The sequence below is a fragment of the Sardina pilchardus genome, chromosome 8, assembly GCF_963854185.1.
Source record: "Sardina pilchardus chromosome 8, fSarPil1.1, whole genome shotgun sequence".
NCBI classification, from domain to species: domain Eukaryota; kingdom Metazoa; phylum Chordata; class Actinopteri; order Clupeiformes; family Clupeidae; genus Sardina; species Sardina pilchardus.
The window spans coordinates 26,114,882-26,134,673 of record NC_085001.1 but is presented as its reverse complement, the minus strand read 5'-3'; the positions used below and the strand labels follow the sequence as shown (position 1 = coordinate 26,134,673).

The window sequence follows — 19,792 nt, the reverse complement described above, 5'->3', positions numbered from 1 at the left end:
TTCTTCTCCTTTCCTTTCTCCTCCTCTCCTTTCCTCTCCTCTCCTCTCCTCTCCTTACCTTTCTTCTCCTTTCCTTTCTTCTCCTCTCCTTTCCTCTCCTCTCCTCTCCTCTCCTTACATTTCTTCTCCTTTCCTCCTCTCCTTACCTTTCTTCTCCTCCTCTCCTCTCCTCTCCTCTCCTTACCTTTCTTCTCCTTTCCTTTCTCCTCCTCTCCTCTCTTTTCCTCTCCTCTCCTCTCTGCTCCTTACCTTTCCTCTCTTCTCTCCTCCTCCTCTCCTCTCCTTACCTCTCCTCTCCTTTTCTCCTTTCCTCCTTTCCTCTCCTCTCCTCTCCTCTCTTCTCCTTACCTTACCTTTCCTATCTTCTCTTCTCTCCTCTCCTCTCCTCTCTTCTCTTCTCTTCTCTTCTCTTCTCTTCTCTTCTCTTCTCTTCTCTTCTCTTCTCTTCTCTTCTCTTCTCCTTACCTCTCTCCTCTCCTTTCCTCTCCTCTCCTCTCCTCCTCTCCTCTCCTTACCTTTCTTCTCCTCTCTTCTCCTCTCCTCTCCTTTCTTCTCCTCTCCTCTCCTCCTCTTCTTTCCTTTCCTCTCCTATCCTCACCTTTTCCTCTCCTACTCTCCAGTATCACTCTCTCCTTTCCACTGCTCAGTCTGTCTGCTCCGTCCATCACAGGCATTGCCTCTCTCCTCATCTTTCCAGTCTACTCCTCCTCTCCTTTTTTTTTTGTCGTCCCACTTCAGCGTTTTCCCAGCTCCTCACGTCTCTGCTTCTCATCACACTTCATAGTCGCTCGGACGTCTCATTCATCAGCAGCTCCTTAGAGGACTTCTCCATATGGCCGTCTCTCTCTCTAGACATGGAGGAGATATCTCTGTGTGTCATCTGTCTGTCTGTGTGTGTGTGTGTGTGTGATGGACAAGCTCAGCCTGTTTTGAGTTTCATTTTGTTGATCTGTCTTCAAACATCTATCAATCTTTCTTTTTTTTTTAACCCCTTTCTTTTTTTATACCATCGGAGTTCCGCCTTGCGTTCATCTGGCTTTCCAGCTTTTCCAGCTACCTGATCAATAAATCATCTGGCTTTCCTGCTTTTCCAGCGATCTAATCAATAAATGAGTCAGTCAACTTTCGCTCATCCTCCCTCGCTCTTCCCTCCCCTCTTTTCTCCCTCTCTCTAGCGTTGCAAGGGCTGCAGGACGGTGGGCGTATGGCTGCGGTCCGACCTCTACACATTCCAGAACCCCCTCCTCTCATCTCCTCCAACAAGTCAGGTGGCTCCATCACTCAGGTGAGGACCCGTACACACACACACACACACACACACACACACACACACACACACACACACACACACACACACACACCAACACACAAATATCTTCTTTGAAGATAGTCAAATGTGTGAGTTGGAAGCATTTTATTTTCACTACATACTCCCACGTACTCTGGCGATGAGTATGCAAGTGTAGAGTTTGCTGGATTTTTTTCTTAGTGCCACCCGGTGCTCGGTTGTGAATTGATTAGCATTATAAGCGTGCGCTCAGAAATGTGTGAATGTTCCCTGGTGTGGCAGTGATGAGATGTGAACACTGTGGATGTGCTGTGTGTTGTCCAGGGGACCCCAGTGCAGCTGCACAGCCCAGCCCATGGCTCTGAACACGGGAAGATCCCGCCCTCGTCCCACGGCCTGTCCTGGATGGAGCCCAGGAAACTAGGTGTGTGGGGCCCTGACGGCCCGCTCATTTGGGATTTGGGATGGATTGGTGGACGGGCTGGATTTAGGCGGATTGGTGGATTTGGGTGGATTGATGGCTATCTCCTTTGCTTTTTGTTGTTTTCATTTGAACTCACTCTCTCTTTCTTTTTTTTCCTCTCTCACTCTGTCTGTCTCTCTCTCTCTCTCTCTCTCTCTCTATCTCTATCAGGTGGGCCTGGCTTCCCTGTGGTGAAGCAGGAGCAGCTGTCTCCTCGTGGTCCCTCCTCTCAAGCTGAGAACCTCTCTCAGGGCGGGGGACAGGACAGGGGTGAGTGATCACTTCCTGTCTCTGTGATTGGACCTCTCCTCTCCCCTACAAAAAAACAAAAACAAACAATGCAAATATAATGCCTGATATAATGTCACCAATGTATGATGCACTGAAGGAGTTATTTTTAGGATGTTGTATTTAAACTTGCTGTGAGACTCAACGCAATTCCGAGGCCTTCAGGCTATTTGCAAGTTGTAGGTCATGATGAAAAGTTGCATTGTTAAATAAGATGTTTTCCAGTTCAGCTGTTTCAAACAATGTCCCTCAGCCATGTTTTGTTTTTGCGAGGCTGACATTTAGAGATGCATTACAGTCAGGAGTCCTTATGACATAATTTAAGCAGATGCTGCTTTGGTCGAAAACACAAAGCAGCGTTGGAGGCTCAGTCCTGGGGTAGTGCTGCGAGCAAATCCAAAAATCTTCATCACTGGAAAACATTACATGGACTATAAAAAATATTCATGTTGCAACCACGTCCAATGAAGTGAAATGGACAGTGTGATTGTTAAATTGTGGTCTGCTTCCACAAGCTACAAAAACAAAGCAAAAAAAAAAAAAAAGTCACATCACATGGCTTTCTGGTCATAACAACATTTTGCGATGAGTCAAAAATAGAGAAGCGTTGTTTTCAGGATGAATGGACTGAACAAGCCTGCATTCATTGACCATCAGCACCGACCATTAGTCGACTTTGGCTTGTCTGCTCTAAAGTGCTATTCCGAAACCCTATTTACAGTCACTGTGTCTCATGAGTGCATTTGAACCTGTATTTGCAATTAAGCCAGTCGCAGCAGCAGCCGCAGCAGCAGCAGCAGCAGCAGCCACTGTGGGTGTTGGATGAGGCTCATCTGAGCCCTAGCTGAGCACTGCTGCAGCCAGTGTTGTGAGTGTTTGCTGTGTGCTGATGGCTAATGGAGAGTGTGCCCGTCTTCCTCCCCAGGCTCCATGGCTGCCATCCAGGGCGGCAGCATCACCAAGGGCCTCCCTGGCACCAGGGTCCACCAGGAGCCCCCCCACTCCTACCGGGGAGGGTCCATCACACAGGTAAGAGGCAGGCCTGGGGGAGCACCAGCTTGTGTGTGTGTGTGTGTGTGTGTGTGTGTGTGTGTGTGTGTGTGTGTGTGTGGATGTGTATATATATTAGTTAGTGCCTGTGGCAACTTGTGTTTCACCCATATGCTGTGTGTGTGCGTGCAGAAGTAACGCCAAGTTTCCAATAAGCGACAAGGCGTTTATTTGTTTTAATTACTTCGTTTGGTGACTTCACTTGGCAAACCTGCCTCAAGGGTTTTAAGTACCCGAATTTGTCATTATAAGAAGTAGGCTTACAGTATCCGCGTCTAAAGAAAGGAAGTACACTGGATTAAATTTTGAAACTATTGAATTCACCCCCTTTCAGCTTCAGCTGTCTGTCATAGCTCTATTCAGCTAACCTTGATACGCAGAATAGACATCTTCAAGTTCACTTAACAAACATGTTGGAGGAAATATTTTAACAAGGCCTGCATTTCCCTCACTGGATAAAAAAAAAAGTATACAGTATACTGTATACTATAAAAGCGTAGACAGGTTGTACTGCATACAGCCTTGTATGCAACCTGTCTGCAGTGAACAAGCCCTTTTTGTTCATTCCCCCCGTTGAAACATCTTTGTTAGATGAACAGAGAGTGAAGTGAACCATTAAGTGTGTGTGTGTGTGTGCACATGGTTTTCTCTGGCTGGAGAGGTCTTATGTGTCGTGAGGGTGTATGACATAACCATCGTCCTGCTTCTGCTGTTTCCATAGCAACAGGTACACACTGTCCTGTTCCTCTATTCTTTTTTTTCCCCTGTCTCTGTTTACTCTCTTTTGGTAAGCCCAGTTACCAGTGTGCGCACACACGCACACACACATACACACACATACACACGTTTGCACAGCAAACATGCCTAGATAGGAAAGACAAAGCTGGCACAGATTATATTCATTCTAGTGGCGGCCTTATTCCTAGAGTGTGTGTGTGTGTGTGTGTGTGTGTGTGTGTGTGTGTGTGTGTTTGTGTGTGTGTGTGTGTCATTAAGCCCTATGAGAGTGTGTGTATGTTTGTGTGTGTGCGTGTGTGTGTGTGATGCTCCTTCAGAAAGATTTGGAGGATAAAGAGCTGCTGTCAGCTCAGTGCACCTGATCCAGAAAGATGACACATACACACACTCACACACACACTCACACACACACCCCTCCCTTGGCTGGTCCCCATCAGACCGAGAACCTGATCCCCAATGACGCGTGACGTGATGAGCGATCCGTGGGCGTGGCCTCTCTGGTGACCAGATGCTATTGGCTAGCGATTGCGTCAAGGTCCAGCATTTTGGAGAGGGCGCTCGCCAGGCCTCTCAAGCTCACACCTAGTCGCTCTTCAGAGCACTCCAAGGCTCTCCTGGAGTCCAAGACTCACACTGGCCACGGTTCACTCGCACCGTGCCGGAGTACGGTTCTCTGTCCTCCTTGGTCCGCACTCACACTGCATAGCTCTCAAACTGTATCCAGGCACGGTTGAGCATGTGTGTTCTAGAATCTTTGCGTAGGCATGATCATAAGCCCAACCGTACTGTATCTGAGTCCACCCGGGTAAGAATACCGTGTACCGCCGCCCGGGTATGGTACGGACAGATCACACCGGTCAATCAAACCGGACTTTTGGGGTCAAACATACTCGGGTACGGTACAGATGGCACAGTGTGAGTGCGTCCTCAGTCACTCCTCCCGCTCCCTCTCTGGTCTTCCTCTATGTGATATCTCACTCACTCTTGGCCATGCTGCGCCAGTGGAGCTCTGACCTGCTCACCCCCGCACCAGACTCTGGCGTCCGCACCAGTGTCTCGTCCTCATCTCTGGAACCAGCTTGAGCTCAGGCACAGCTAATTCAGCTAAGTCAGGCCCTGAGCCGCTCAGGTCAAGAGGACGTAGACAGGAAAGCTAGCAAAGACACTTGGAAAGAATGCATTGGAAGTTGGCATCGTGTGTGTGTGTGTGAGAGAGAGAGAGAGAGAGAGAGCTGCAGCTCAGGCTCTTCTCATACCAGATTCAGACCAATTGTGGTTATCAGTTTGTGTTTACATCAGAGATCTTGTTTACTAAGGGTGTAAGGGTGTAGATGATGAATGAGTGTGTTGAAAAATGAAAACAAATTCTGTCTATACTGTAACTATCCACTCTGAAATCTCGCCAAAAATCTCTCTAACCATCTAACCATCCCGTTCTCTCTCTCTCTCTTTCTCTCTCTCTCTCTCTCTCTCTCTCTCTCTCTCTCTCCCTCTCCCTCCCTCCCTCCCTCCCTCTCTGTGTGTGTGTGTGTATCAGGGCACTCCGGCTGAGGTGCTGTACAAGGGCACCATCACGCGCCTCATCACGGAGGACAGCCCTAACCGGGGGGAGCGCAGCCGCGACGAGCCCCCGCCCAAAGGCCACGTGCTCTACGAGGGCGTCAGCGGCCACATCCTCACCTACGACCGTAAGAGCACGCACACACACACACACACACACAAACGCACACACACACACGCACACATTCTCACACCCTGCAAAGATCGCACATACACGCCACATCTGTCATACGAAGAGTTCGCCCAAAGGCCACGTTCAGTATGAGGACATCAGAGATTCTTTCCTCTCATAATGATTCCTTATGCACTCGTATACAATACTTGACTCAATGGAGGGCATACACTCTTTAACTCACACGCACACTCACTCACTCACACTCTATCTCACACACACATGCACACACTCACATTCTCACTCACACACACACACACACACACACACACTCTCTCTGTCACTCTGTGAGGTAGTTGTAGACTGCTCTGACTGGAGGGCTGGTGTCCCCCCTACAGGCCCCCAGAACCCTAAAGAGGAGCCGAGGGGCGATCTGATGAGCCTGAAGCGGCCCTATGACCTCATCGAGGGCGGCATCTCCCGAGGACTGCCCATGCGGGACTCCCTGTCGGCCGCCAACTGTGAGGGTGAGTTCTCGCCGCGTGGCCAGCCTTCGCTGGGGCCCTCCGGGGCTCAGGCAGTGCTGCTCACTGCATTGGGGGCCAGCATGCAGAAGTCACAAAACGTTGGTGGTTCCATTTCTGGGTTCCACTGTTGGGTTCCATTCCTGGGTTCCATTGTTGGGTTCCATTCCTGGCTCCTACCGCTGTCCCCTTTAGCAAGGCACTCAACCCCTCTATCTGCTCCTGGGAGACTGTAGTTAGTGTTTGGATAAAAGTGTCAGTTAAATGCAAATGCATGTTTTTAAAGTGCATTGATCGGGATCAAGTTTTTTCCCCTTTCACCTTGTCCTTTTTCTTTGGCTGTTTGTCTGACTGACTTTTGTATTTTGGCGCTCTTTTTCTGTGTGTGTCTGCAGGTCTGATAGTGAGGGCGATGCCCCAGGAGCGAGACAGCCCTCACCACAACAGAGGCTCTATCTCTCAGGGTGAGCGCAGCACACACACTTACACACACACACACACACACACACACACACACACACACACTTCTGTGTTATCTCTCGCACACACTCGCATACACGATCACACCACTTACTGGCTCGTGCCCAAATAAAAACACACTTTTCATATACTACTGTTGTCACACATACAGCAGCCTCTACTCCATTGTAGCCAATATTATTATTACTATTTACGTTATTGTTGTTATTTTTCATTTAAATGGTTCTACGTGCCTTATTCATGTCTCTCTCTCTCTCTCTCTCTCTCTCTCTCTCTCTCTCTCTCTCTCTCTCTCTCTCTCTCTCTCTCTCCCCCTCTCTCTCTCTCTCTCTCTCTCTCTCTCTCTCTCTCTCTCTCTCTCTGTCTCTCTCTCTCTCAGGTATTCCGCGGCACATGGAGCAGGATGAGTACCGGCAGGCCAAGCTGAAGCGGGAGAACTCGCCGCCTCCCCGCGGCTCCGGCATGCCCCAGGACGTGATGAAGGGCCGCGGGCACGACGGCCTGGTGCCCACCGTGAAGGAGGGCGGCCGCTCCATCCACCTCATCCCCCGCGAGGAGCTCCGCGGCTCCGGCGCCAAGGAGGGCTCCATCACACAGGTGAGCGCCAGCGGATGTCAATTGTATGTTAGTGCGTTCAGTGTTATCTGTAACACTAGCTTTGGCAACATTGTGAAAACAGTCATGCTAATAAAGCTCATTTGAATTTGAATTTGAAATTTGAGAGAGCGTGCTGGGCCACGTGGGTGGTGGTGTAGGAGTGTGTGTGTGTGTTGTGTAGGCGGGTGTGAGAGTGAACGTGTTAGTGAGAGACCATTTAAACTTAGGATCTTATTTCATAAGCTTGTGTGTGCGTGCAGATGTGTGTTGGGGCTCTTCCCTGAAGCCATGAGATGGATTTCTCCCTCTGTTTGTGTCTGTGTGTGTGTGTGTGTCTGTGTGTGTGTGTCTGTGTGTCTGTGTGTGTGTAGATTGTTCTAACCCCTCTCCCTCTCCGACAGGGCACCCCTCTGAAGCAGGAGCCCATGACTCCTGCCAAGCGGCACGACGTGCGCTCCATCATCGGCGGCGGCGGCAGCGGCAGCAACGCCCCGCGGGGCTCCTACCCCGGCATGCCCCCCCACCTGGACCTGCGGGCCGCGGCGGCGGCGGCAGCCGCCGGCGGAGGAGGTGGCGGGGAGCGGGGTCGCTACGAGGAGCCCCCCAAGGGCCGGCCCAGCGCGGTGGTGAGCACCGCCAGCTCAATGGCGCGGGCGTCGCCCATCGATCAGGGCTCCAAGGCCCACCACAGCCCACTGGGCTACCAGCAGCCCTCCCACCGCGGATCCCCGCACGCCCCCAGGGACTCTGGTCAGCGCCAACACGAAGGTACACACACACACACACACCCACGCAGGCACACACACACGCAGGCAGAAGAGTTGATGGCAAACGTGGATTTATTTTGCATTCATTTCTTTAGTTGTTGTTTTAATACAAAGCGACTTACAAAATGAGGACCAATATTCAAGCTGCATAGAGTGTCACTCCTCATGTTACTCAAATGTGCACGTAGGTGTCACTGCCATGTACTGTAATGTAGGAATGTGCGTGTATGCATGTCTGTGTCAGGGTTCATTTTATGCCTTGTAGACATTGCTTATAGCAGTCATTTCCTGTGTGTCGCATTGTGTATAAGCCAAAGGACAGTGCAAGTTAAAGCAAACAAAACCAAGTCAATACCATATTAACTGCCCCCTTGTATTAACCGCATAGCTAAAGAAATTAGCCGCGGCTAATAGTTGGGCGATTACGGTAGCAGGGAATGCACAGTATATGAGCTCATTGGCTGTTGAGTATTGTAATTTCCCGCATATAAGCCACAGGACAGTGTTTTATTCCAGTGAAAGCAAGCAAAACCAAATCAATACCATATTAACTGCTCCCCCACAATTACAGTAGCAGGGAAATGTACAGTATATGAGTTCCTTGGCTGTTGAGTAACGGTGCTGTTGTGTGTGCGCTGTGCCCCCGGCAGGCTCCGGCAGTAAGCCCCAGTCCCAGGAGCGCAAGGCCACGCCGACCCCGCGCGAGATGAGCGCCTCCACCAAGTCGCCCCTGCAGGGCGTGGCCGAGCACCAGGCCGCCGCCTCCCTGGCCTCGTACGAGCGCCTGCTGCAGGGCCTGGGCCAGGACGTCTACCGCGGCCAGATCCCCCTGGCCTTCGACCCGGCCAGCCTGCCCCGCGGCATCCCCCTCGATCCCGGTACGACATCAGACGAGGGGTGCCTCTCATTCAGCGGTTATACATCCTCCCTAGTTCCTCGGGCCTCGATCCTCACTGATCTACATAAAGAAAGATAGAAGAAGGGATAGACTATCCCATTGTTGCCGCCCCATCATTCTTTATGTACATCAGTGAGGATCGAGGCCCGAGGAGCGAGGGAGGATGTACTGTATAAACGCTGAATGAGAGGCACCCAAGATCTGTTCTTGCATCCTGTCTTGGCCATTTGATTTGATTCTTCTGTTCACGCTGTCATTTATTTCCATCTATGCATGATGTAGAACACCTTGATAAGCTTCCATTTCCTCTGCTCGCCCTGTTTAATTGGTCTAATGAGTCCTATAACGAGGTTTCTTGTCATCAACCGGTTTCAATCACCTTAATTGTCCCATGAGCGTTCGTTGTCAAGTAGATCGCTGGACCAACACTTCTTTTTTATTTTGTGTCCACCATGCACAGCTGCTGCTGCCTACTACCTGCCCCGCCACCTGAGCCCGGGGCCAGGCTACGCGCACCCCTACCCGCCCTTCCTGATCCGGGGCTACCCGGAGACGGCGGCCCTGGAGAACCGCCACACGCTCTTCACCGACTACATCACCTCGCAGCAGATGCACCAGTGGCCCGCCGCCGCCGCCACCATGGCCGCCCAGAGGCCCGACCTGCTGCGCACGCTCTCCCCCCGAGACACGCCGCTCCAGATGCCCTACTCGCCCGCGCCACGGGGTGAGACACACACACACACACACACACACACACACACACACACACACTCACCACACCAAGTCAGGCATCATCACATGAGAGGCTGCTCAAATGAACTCATTTAGATGATTTGGTGTGAATTGTAATGGACACGGACAACAACGTGTGGTCATCAACACTCACACTAGCTTTTAGAAGATGACCGCATGTGTATCTGTTATAGACACAAAAATTTGGTTCAGTTCCATTTCTGAAGTTCTTTGATTTGTCCTGAACGTTCCTTCTGTCAGCCTATGTTTGATTGAATTCTGTCTTCCCATATTGCTCCGTGTATCACTCTAAGTATAACTGCCACTAACTGTAGAATTCCCCACCCTGCAGCTACTGTTCCCCCAGCTCTCTCCCCCCCTTCTCTCTGCTACTGCTGCTTTGTAGTGTCCTGTTTTGTGGACAGCTTTATCACTGTCCACACCAGTTCCATCTTAACACAACTGGGTGATCAAAGCTACATAGGGACTTTAGCCAGCCTCCTCCAATCAGGATTGAGCCGAGCCTAGCGCGCCGTGACACGTGTTTTGTCCCTGGCATGAGAGTAGCATAACTGGTGAGGGCTGTGTGAGTCGACAAACGAGTGCTGAGGATTCCCCTTCCCTTTTGTTGTGGAACTAGCCTGGGTGTTCCCATGCTGCCCTGCCCTGCCCTGATTTGATTCACGCCGCTAAGGCAGCCTGGAAACTGCCGCCCTCATTTTTGCCTCAAGATAGGGGACCAATCACAGAACAGAGGGGAATGATGAGCTATGCACAGATGCATTTGATAGACATCCGTCATCCGTCCGACATCCAGCTAAAGGCTAAACAGGCGAGACTTGACCTATTTATGGCAGCAAGTCACCGACAAGGAGACCAGTTCCGCAGTGACTAGGCAATTGTTATACAGCTGTGCTGAAGTACAACAAGAACTTGTCTGCTTTGGATAACAATGTAGATGAAATTAGTGTGGTAATGTTAGGACTAGCACTGTATCGGTACATAACTAGCCAACTGCTATTCTGAAAAAAAATTGTAAAACAAAATCAGTCGTCATGATGGCCCTATCGTGAACACACCGATGCTGTGTGTGCAGAGGCTGGTGACAAACAGAGCTCTCCCTGTGCCCCTCTCCCTCCCCAGGTGTGATGGATCTTTCTCAGGTGCCCCACTTACCTGTGCTGGTCCCTCCCTCCGCAGGGGCGTCGGCCTCCCCCATGGACCGGATCACCTACATCCCACAAGCCCCCGGCAGTTTCCCCAACAGGCCCTACACCACTTCACCCATCTCACCTGGTGAGCACACACACACACACATTTACACAAAATCACACACACACACACACATTTACACACTTACTAAGTGCAGCTCCCATGCCACTTTGCCCACTGTGCTGGCAGCCATCATATCCAAACATGAACAAATGCATACATGTGGTAAGAATTAAAACACTTTAATTGGTCCTGATGCCACCCATGTGTTGTGCCTAAGCTACACAACCAAAGTGTATTATGCATGAGCCCCAGATTAAAGGAGAAATCTGGCAATTTTTCCTATAGATCTCCCTTTCTCGAGGTCACTGAATTTCGTACTGAACTGTGAGTACGAAAAAAAAAACCCTGGAAACAATTGGTTTTACTTTGCTCGAGTTGCCATTTCCAGCAGCTACAGTAGGCAGCCACAGGGCTACACTCTTGGGGCATGTGTGTGAGCTCCCATGTTCATGCCCCTGGGGGTGTAGCGCTGCAGCTGCCTGGCTGATTCAGCTGTTTTAAAAAATAAGAAACTGTCAAGTGAAGCCCTAAATTGCTACCCAAAGAGTGGCATAGCTGTCCATCTTAACTTACAGTACATGATCTTTTCCTATTCGTTTACACCCATTTCTCACAACTTCCTTTTTGTCTTTGCGCTACAGTGGGCCAGTCACACATGGGCAAGATGCCAGGAACGCCGTCCTCGTCCGAGCGCGAGCGCGAGAGGGACCGCGAGCGGGAACGGGAACGCGAGCGGGACCGAGAGCGCGAGCGCGACCGGGAGAGAGAGAGGGACCGCGAGAGAGACCGAGAGCGCGAGCGAGACCGCGAGAGGGAGAGGGAGCGCGAACGAGAGCGCGACCGGGACCGGGAGAGAGAGAGGGACAGGGACCGAGAGAAGTCGTCCATGGGACACGGAAATGTGGAACACGCGCCCATCTGGAGGCCAGGTGAGGACATTGGCAGCCAAGCAGACACATGCACCTGTCCCTAATGCTCAAATATCATCTGCTCTTGGATGTGAACTTCAGGGACTACAGTAGTATGCATGGATATATACCGTCATTTCCCAACTATTTGCCGCGGCTTATACATTGATTTTGTAAAATTTCTTCAGCTATGAGGTTAATACATTGGGGGCAGTTAATATGGTATTCATATGGTTTTGTTTCTTATAACTTGGATAAAACACTGTCCTGCGGCTTATACACAATACGGCTAATAGACAGGAAATGACTGTATTGTGTGTATAACTGTATCTGTTCAAACGTGTTGTGTGTTGTGCGTCTCACGTCCCGTCTTGTTTGGCTGTCCCCCGCTCCAGGCCACGAGCAGAGCCCCGTGAGCAGCAGCAGCAGCAGGCCTCCGTCCCACCCCTACAGCCACCAGCACTCCCCCGTGTCCCCCCGCACGCAGGACGGGGGCCAGCAGCGGCCCAGCGTCCTGCACAAGAGCCTGCCCGGGTCCGAGCACTCCAGCCCCTCTGTCGTGAGGTAGGCCAGACCACCAGCACCACCTCCACGTCTGCCCATACACAGCCATCGCAAACTAGAACTTTGAACGCTTTGGACTTTTGTCGTTGTCGCTGTCGTTGTTGTCGTCTGTTTGTTGTTGTCAAACATTTACATTTATTTGGCAGACACGTTTATCCAAAGCGATGTACAGCAATGGAATAACATTTAAGGTGTTAGCATGTTAACGTTTTATCATTTAAGCTAGAGAGCTACAGTTGCAGCATTAGGATGACTTTTAAGCTATTAACATTTTAACATGTAAGCTGGCTATAGAGGTGTGTGAACATCATGGTTTAGCAGGCCATTGCAGCCTCAGGATTAAAGGAGTAGTAAGGACAGCATCAGTCTCATATGGATCGTCTGTGTTCTTTCTCCCCGCAGGTCTATGCCACAGGCCTCCTCTCGTTACATTGGCTACGGCAGCCACCTCCAGCGTTCGGGACTCCCTGGCGAGGGCTACCCAGCGGGCATGGATCCCAGCGGGGGCAAAGACATGAGCCGCGACGGGGTCAGCAAAAGTCACCGAGGCGGCGGCGGCGTCCTGCCCCGAAATCCCCAGGACCCTTCGTCCTCGTCCTCCTCGGGCAAGTCCGACCCCAAGCTGGCCAGTCCCGGCCCAGGGGGAGGAGGGTACCCCTCGCCGTACGCCCCGGCCGCTATGATGGGCCACCCGCAGGGCCGCGGCGGGCACCTCCTCCTGGAGGGCGGAGGATCGGCCGGGGGCCGCGGTGGCGACGGCTCCAACGCACCAAGTAGGGAAAAGACTCAAAGCAAAGCGATGTCCGTGCAGGAGGAAGAGCTCCGGGCACTCGGTAAGACCACCATGACAGCGGCCAACTTCATAAACGCAATTATCATGCGTCAAATTTCTTGTGACACGGGGATGCCGGAGGCGGGGCCGCTCGGGGCCAACGGCACCTGTGAGGGTAAGACGCTCTGGAGCAACCGGGGCTCTTTTCAACCCCTCCCCACCCCAACCCACCCAACCCCACCCTCCCCCTCCGCTCCCTTCTTACCCCCAATCCCCCAGCCCCTCAGCCCTCTCCCTTTCTCCTGGTCTGTCCCTCCCTCCCTCCTTCCTCAGCCTCCCTCCCCTGCTCCTCCTTCGTCTGTGGCCTATTGCACGCTGTGGTGGTTGGCATTCATCAGAATCAATTCCAATTCATGAACACATCCGCTATTTTTTTATTATTATTGTTGTTTTTTTGTGGTTTTGTTTTGGTTTTGTTATTTAAGACTACTTTATTCATCTCTAATCTGCTGCTATGCTGTTTTGCTTTTTTTTCCCTTACTTGAGGTTTGAATGCCCACAGTTCTACTTGCTAGCTGCTACATTTACATACATTTTGCAAATGTATTGTTAGTGGTTCATAAAATCCTGTAGAACTGATTTGACACACTGAAGGAGTTACATTTACACTCAGAAGTATCTGGATCACCAGATCTAAATTGATCGCAAACTGAGTGCTGAAACTGTATTATAGGACAGGGAGGTTTCCAGTGACTCTTGTAAAGAGTCTTTAACAATTTGCTCATTTTTTTTTGGTTCAAACATCCAACCCAACATGTGGAAAGCAATGGGCCCAGCGAATTCTAAAACCTTAAAGAGAGAACGCCTGTGTCCAGCGAGCCCTTGAGCGCTGAGTGGCTTGCGGGACAGGAAGCCTCCCCCTCGGATCGCCCCCCCCCCCCCCCCCCCCCCCGTCTCCCTTGCCCAGCGCTAGAGTCCTGGGTGCTAGCGCCGCCGCGCTATGCTACGCTACGCTAGACTACACTACGCGCTACTGGCTGTGTTTGAGCTTCAGCTTCAGCTTCAGCTTTTGACGCGCCGAATGCAGTCCCCCCTACCCCCCCTCCCCCGCTGCGCCTCAGGTCGCCGGCATCCCACCAATCAGATCGTTATCTCCCTCGATGGTGTCAGGGGTTAGAGCCCCCCGCCCCGTTAGCGCCTTGGTTTTTTAGCTAATGAGCACAGGCCCCCTGCTGCCCATGTAGAGTTGTTGCCGTGGCGCCCGTACTGCTGTGGTGTGGCGTCCCCGCAAAATCTCCCTCCTCTCCACCCATGTCCTCTCATGTGTCCTGCATGCCCCCATGAAGCCGCGATAATCAGCGCTGATTACACACACACACACACACACTGTACACACACACACACACACACATACATACTGTACACACACATACACATACAATACTATACACACACACACACGCACGCACACACACACACACACACACACACACACACACACACACACACACATACATACATACTGTACACACACATACACATACAATACTACACACACACACACACACACACACACACACGCATACATACATGCTGTACGCACACACACACATATGCATACTGCACACACGTACACACACATACATACTGCGCGCACGCTTCCACCTACACATACTCATGCGAGCACGCTCAATCACACACTCAATCCTTCGGCCCATTGTCCGCTCTGTAGCTTTGATGATGGGATGGTTCCATGTTGTGCAGGGGAAGGAGAATGAATGCTCGCTGCTTTACGCAGTGTTTTTTTGTGTGTTTTTCTGTCAACTTGTTTGTTTGTTTGCTTGTTTGTTTGTTTGTTTGTCTCCAGCTTTCATTTGTTGTAGCTTTTCACATTGCTCAAGGAAGGTGTTTGTTGCAGCTAATAGGGACGGTGACACATTATGGAGACAGAGGGAGATTAGACTGATAAGTGTTGACCTGAAAGACAGAAGTGCCCTACTGTAGCTGATGAGTTGGCAAAACCCAAGGGCAGATTTGATCATCAATTTCTTGAAGACCAATTCTTGTTAAATGTTGCCACATTACTAACAGGGCCACTTCCTCATTTGCGTGTGCTGTACACAATGTAGAGAAGCTCGCAGTTGTGCAACAAAATAACCCTTTAATTTGCCCTCTAAACTTGGATTTTCCCCCCCTCATTTTTAGAATATTTTTTTATATCGAACCTCCTAGATTTTTTTATTTTCTCCCTTGTTTACACACCCTGAGCGTGTGAAAGTGTTCAACACGCGCACACATGCCTTCTCTGTGATGGTAAGTGACGTTGGCTAGAGATCCATGTGCTGAGCCGGTCAGGGTTTGCATACAGGATAGAGCTGATGGACGTGTGTGTACACAACAGTTTGAAACAGGACATTGAGTAGTTCAGAGATTAGGGCTAACTCTTACACAATAGATCACAGCACAATGCATTCTGGGTCGTGTGTGTGTGTGTCAGGGGCAGCCAGGGCAGCTGTGGCGTGCTAGCCATGTTGTGTCATAGTGTTCCTGTAATGCAGCTGTGTTTGTGTTCCTGGGTGTGTTTGTGTGTGTGTGTGTGTGTGCGTGTGTCTGTTTCTGCTCTGCTGCTGAAGGCGATCTCTGCTCATTGTCATTAAGTGTTGTGTTGGAGAGCCTCTGCTGGTGATTTAATGTTTCCTTTTGGTCATTCCCCCTTCTCTGTGTGCGTGTGTGTGTGTGTTTGTGTGTGTGCGTGTGTGCGTGTGTGCGTGTGTGCGTGTGTGCGTGTGTGTGTGTGTGTGCGCACGTGTGTGTGTGTGCAGCAGCCCAGCAGAAGGCGGCCATGGAGCAGCACGTCCTCTACCGGCCGCCCTCCGAGGAGCGCCTCTCCCCCGGCCAGCAGCCCCAGTCCCCCCACGTCAAAGGCAGCCAGAGGGTGGTCACCCTGGCCCAGCACATCAGCGTAAGTCTGCCCCGTCGCGTCTGACCACATGCATGCGTCCGTCTCGCTGACCTCTCTGTCACGGCTGCGCGTGCAATGACGAGTGTTTCCACTCGCACATACTGTATGTTCCCATTCAAAAATCAATATCTTATGTAAGGTGTTCTGTTTATGAACCTCTTGTGTTCTCTCTCTCTATAAAAATGCATATGTATGCATCTGTTCTCTCTCTCTCTCTATATATATTCAAACGCATATCGAGGGCTGAGAACCAAAGGGGCGTAAGTGACATTTTGGTCAAAATTGAGTTATATATATCACATGAAACTCTGGATGAGCTCTCTTAGCTGACAAAATTATAGAAGTAAAATATTTAAAACATTTTTATGTCAGACTTTGACTTTGACTTTGACTTTGAAATATATATTTATTGAACAAAAACCAAAGGTCTTTAACTGTGAACATATAGAAGCAGTTAGATTTGTTTTGGCTCTCCTGTAAAGTTGGTGAAATGTCACTTACGCCCCTTTGGTTCTCAGCCCTCGATGTATGCGTAAGTTTCTTTTATGTATCATTTTTATTGGAGTGAGTGGAAGAGAATGCCTGTTTAACATAACCTAACTAACTCAACCCCTGTTTCCGCGCCCCATTAGGAGGTCATCACTAAGGACTACACTCGACAGCAGAGTCAGATGGGCAGCCAGCCTTCTCTGTTTGGGTACCACAGCTCCCCGGGCCTGGACCTCACCCGGCCCCCCAGCGCCCCACAGAGCCAGGGCAGCATGCAGGACGGCCCAGGGGACCGGCTGAGAGACCGGTGAGAGCCCCCGCACACACAACAGGACGACACACAAGCCCATCTGAAATCATGAACTTTAAAAAAAAACATTAAATGTATTTATATTGTCATAAAATAGTCTCTAAATCTCTCTCTCTCTCTCTCTCTCTCTTTCTTTTCTTCCTTTATTTCTCTCTCTCTCTCTCTCTCTGTGTGTATAGATCTCCTCCTCAGAGTAAGCAGTCTCCAGTGAGCCTGTCAGCCGATGGCATAGAGCCTGTGTCACCACCAGGGGGCGTGTCTGAGGCCGAGTCCCAGGGGACCTCCTACCCAGATGACCAGGGGGAGCAAGTGTAAGGCACACACCTATGCAGTCTACCACGCGCTGACAGCCTCACACTCACACACCATACCTGGATAGTCATACTGTATATACACATTTTACTCACATATTGTCACTCACTGACAAGCAAGCATTTGAGTACACTTCACGGTTAACAAGCAGACGAAATCTTATTTCCACATTCACAAGTTACCATTTGTCTATACACTCACATCACTGCATATTGGCAGGCTGATGAGTATAAATTGATCAGAGACACACACACACACACACACACGCACACACACACACACATATACTCGCTTGTTTCCAGATGTGTGGTTCATGTTCTCTCTGCCGCTATCTGTGTCTATGTAGGATGGGCTCTCGTTCTCCAGCCAGCGGCTCTCAGCCCCCAGCCTTCTTCAGCAAGCTGACGGAGAGCAACTCCACCATCGTCAAGGTGAAGAAGCAGGAGATGATCAAGAAGATCGGCAACGAGAGCGACTTCAGTGAGTAGACACAGTCACACAAACAGCTAGTGTCACTTGTGCGCGCTCTCTCTCCCTCTCTGTCTCTCTCACACTCACACACACACACATACATGAATACAATCCCCTTTTCGAAGAGGCCAAAGCCTTTGCCAACCCACCACTAGGCATATGTAGTGTTTGATAGTAGCTACAGTGAGCTACATATGTGATGAGGTGGCTAATCCCAGTACCTGTGTGTGTCTGTCTTGCCCTTGTTCAGATCCTGCTCAGCCCGGAACAGAGATCTTCAACATGCCGGCCTCCACCACCAATGCTGGTAAGTTTCACACACACACACCTACAGTAAGAAGGCCAACGAAGCACACACACTTAGACGCAAGCACCTGTGATTAGAGCAGTACGCCTTCATAAGCACCTTCATAATGAAACTCTTCCTTTCCCCCCCCCCCCCCCCCCCCCTTTAAATGGTTTCCCACTCTATGGGAATCTTATCTATTTTTCTGCTCTCTTTTCACTAACTTTTCCCTTCTCTTCCATTCCTTTTCTTTCTTTCTTTCTTTCTTTCTTTCTTTCTTTCTTTTTTCTTCTCTCAGGTCCTGTGAATGTGCGCAGTCACCCTGCTCCAGAGACGGGAGGGAACACCATCGGTCTGGAGGCCATCATCCGCAAGGCCCTGATGGGCAAGTATGACGAGCAGGGGGAGGATCGGCCGCCCAGCTCCATGGGCTCCGCCCCCACGGCCTCGTCCGGCGCCGAGGGTCACCCGGAGGACTCCTACTCAGGTGAGCGCCACGCGCAGGGACCAGTCCCTCTGTGGGACAGAGCTATCAGGCCACGGTTTGCCTGGCCCTCCTGTCTGTGAGTAAAGCTTAGGCCAAAGATCCTTAATTATTGACAAGATAGAGCAACGTAATGCATCTCTATGGAAGCAAAATTCGAACAGTTCCTGTCTGCTTAAAGAGGCGTGTTGCAAAGACGTCATAGTGGTATATCAATCTCTGTCAGATCGGCAAGCAGTTCAGTTCGAGTGTTCGGGGATTTAGCCCCCCTCCCCCTTGTGAAGACAGAACGCGGAAATGATTGAACGTTTGCGCCTCTCGCTCCGCTTTAACCCTCTCTGCTTAGGCCCTGTGTCCACCAATCGCGTTTGTTTCTAAGTGTATGTAGCTCAGCGTTCACAGCCCTGAGCACCCTCGGCGTAAAAAAAGCTCTCAGCGCTGACCGTTTTTTTACCGCAGCGCTCAGAGCGCTCAAAGTGGAAATCTGTTCAACTTTTAGAACAGCGCTGGGCTCGTCAATGTCCCTTCTCTTTATAAACCATCTCTGGTTTTGGTAACATAGCAACAATAAACACTTCTCGAAGCGCCGAGAAAAGAAGGTTGAGGGCGCTCTCAGTGTAAAAAACGCAATTTGTGAACACAGCACAAGTGAAACCCAACTTGACGTCAGACTCTTTGACCTTTGCCCTTAGCTAATACACTGTTTGCGATTTTGAGGCTATACGTGGGTGCAAGCTCTGCAGTGCTATGAAAAATGCTGTCTCCACGGCTTATTTGATACTCTTTCTGCATGAAAACATCTGAGTCAATTTTCGCCAGAGTTACACTTTAAGCTACCCCGTGAGAAATCACCTAACCTGATCTAATGACTACTGTGGCATTGCTACCGCAATCTTCATTCTGCTATCGCACAGCAAGAGACGTATCTTGCGTTTTTATTTCAACTGATGTTTGTAGTACATAGTATACTATACAGCAGTTTATGTGTTTACATATTTATATACCAAGTCAGCTGCTCTCATCTGGGATTGTGCTGATGGCATTGACACTCACCTGAGTCTCTCTCTCTCCCCCTCTCTCTCCCTCTCCCTCTCCTCTCTCTCTCTCTCTCTCTCTCTCTCTCTCTCTCTCTCTCTCTCTCTCTCTCTCTCTCTCTCTCTCTCTCTCTCTCTCTCTCTCTCTCTCTCTCTCTCTCTCTCTCATACGCGTGCAGGAGCGGGCAAGCTCAAGTCCAGTGGCGGCAGCCGCTCTAACGGGCGCAAGGCCAAGTCTCCGGGTCCAGGTCTGTCCGGCGGAGAGAGGCCGTCCTCCGTGTCCTCCGTCCACTCAGAGGGAGACTGCAACCGCCGGACACCCCTCACCAACCGCGTGTGGGAGGACCGGCCCTCCTCCACAGGTACACAGACACTTATGTACCATACTGTACATTATTCAGACACGTATGTACCATACTGTACATTAT

The 19,792-nt window shown here is 50.6% G+C and overlaps 1 protein-coding gene across 7 annotated transcripts in view; it reads left to right on the top strand.

Annotated features, from left to right (window-relative positions):
- The window catches only part of ncor2 (nuclear receptor corepressor 2), a 109,852-nt gene that overhangs the window by 85,429 nt on the left and 4,631 nt on the right, over nt 1–19,792 (top strand). The window contains exons 25-47 of one of the 7 annotated variants that reach the window (XM_062543414.1): nt 1,176–1,285; nt 1,613–1,712; nt 1,923–2,021; nt 2,965–3,068; nt 5,365–5,515; nt 5,898–6,026; nt 6,419–6,487; nt 6,883–7,100; nt 7,502–7,868; nt 8,518–8,745; nt 9,226–9,489; nt 10,698–10,793; nt 11,058–11,096; nt 11,414–11,701; nt 12,076–12,244; nt 12,647–13,191; nt 15,839–15,978; nt 16,611–16,774; nt 16,957–17,088; nt 17,436–17,569; nt 17,811–17,867; nt 18,145–18,333; nt 19,544–19,726. In XM_062543414.1, coding sequence (XP_062399398.1) covers nt 1,176–1,285; nt 1,613–1,712; nt 1,923–2,021; nt 2,965–3,068; nt 5,365–5,515; nt 5,898–6,026; nt 6,419–6,487; nt 6,883–7,100; nt 7,502–7,868; nt 8,518–8,745; nt 9,226–9,489; nt 10,698–10,793; nt 11,058–11,096; nt 11,414–11,701; nt 12,076–12,244; nt 12,647–13,191; nt 15,839–15,978; nt 16,611–16,774; nt 16,957–17,088; nt 17,436–17,569; nt 17,811–17,867; nt 18,145–18,333; nt 19,544–19,726 — 3,975 coding nt within the window. Of the gene's footprint in view, nt 1–1,175; nt 1,286–1,612; nt 1,713–1,922; nt 2,022–2,964; nt 3,069–5,364; nt 5,516–5,897; nt 6,027–6,418; nt 6,488–6,882; nt 7,101–7,501; nt 7,869–8,517; nt 8,746–9,225; nt 9,490–10,640; nt 10,794–11,057; nt 11,097–11,413; nt 11,702–12,075; nt 12,245–12,646; nt 13,192–15,838; nt 15,979–16,610; nt 16,775–16,956; nt 17,089–17,435; nt 17,570–17,810; nt 17,868–18,144; nt 18,334–19,543; nt 19,727–19,792 lie in introns of all 7 variants that reach the window. The other 6 variants (XM_062543417.1, XM_062543412.1, XM_062543411.1 and 3 more) reach the window with 6 other exon arrangements.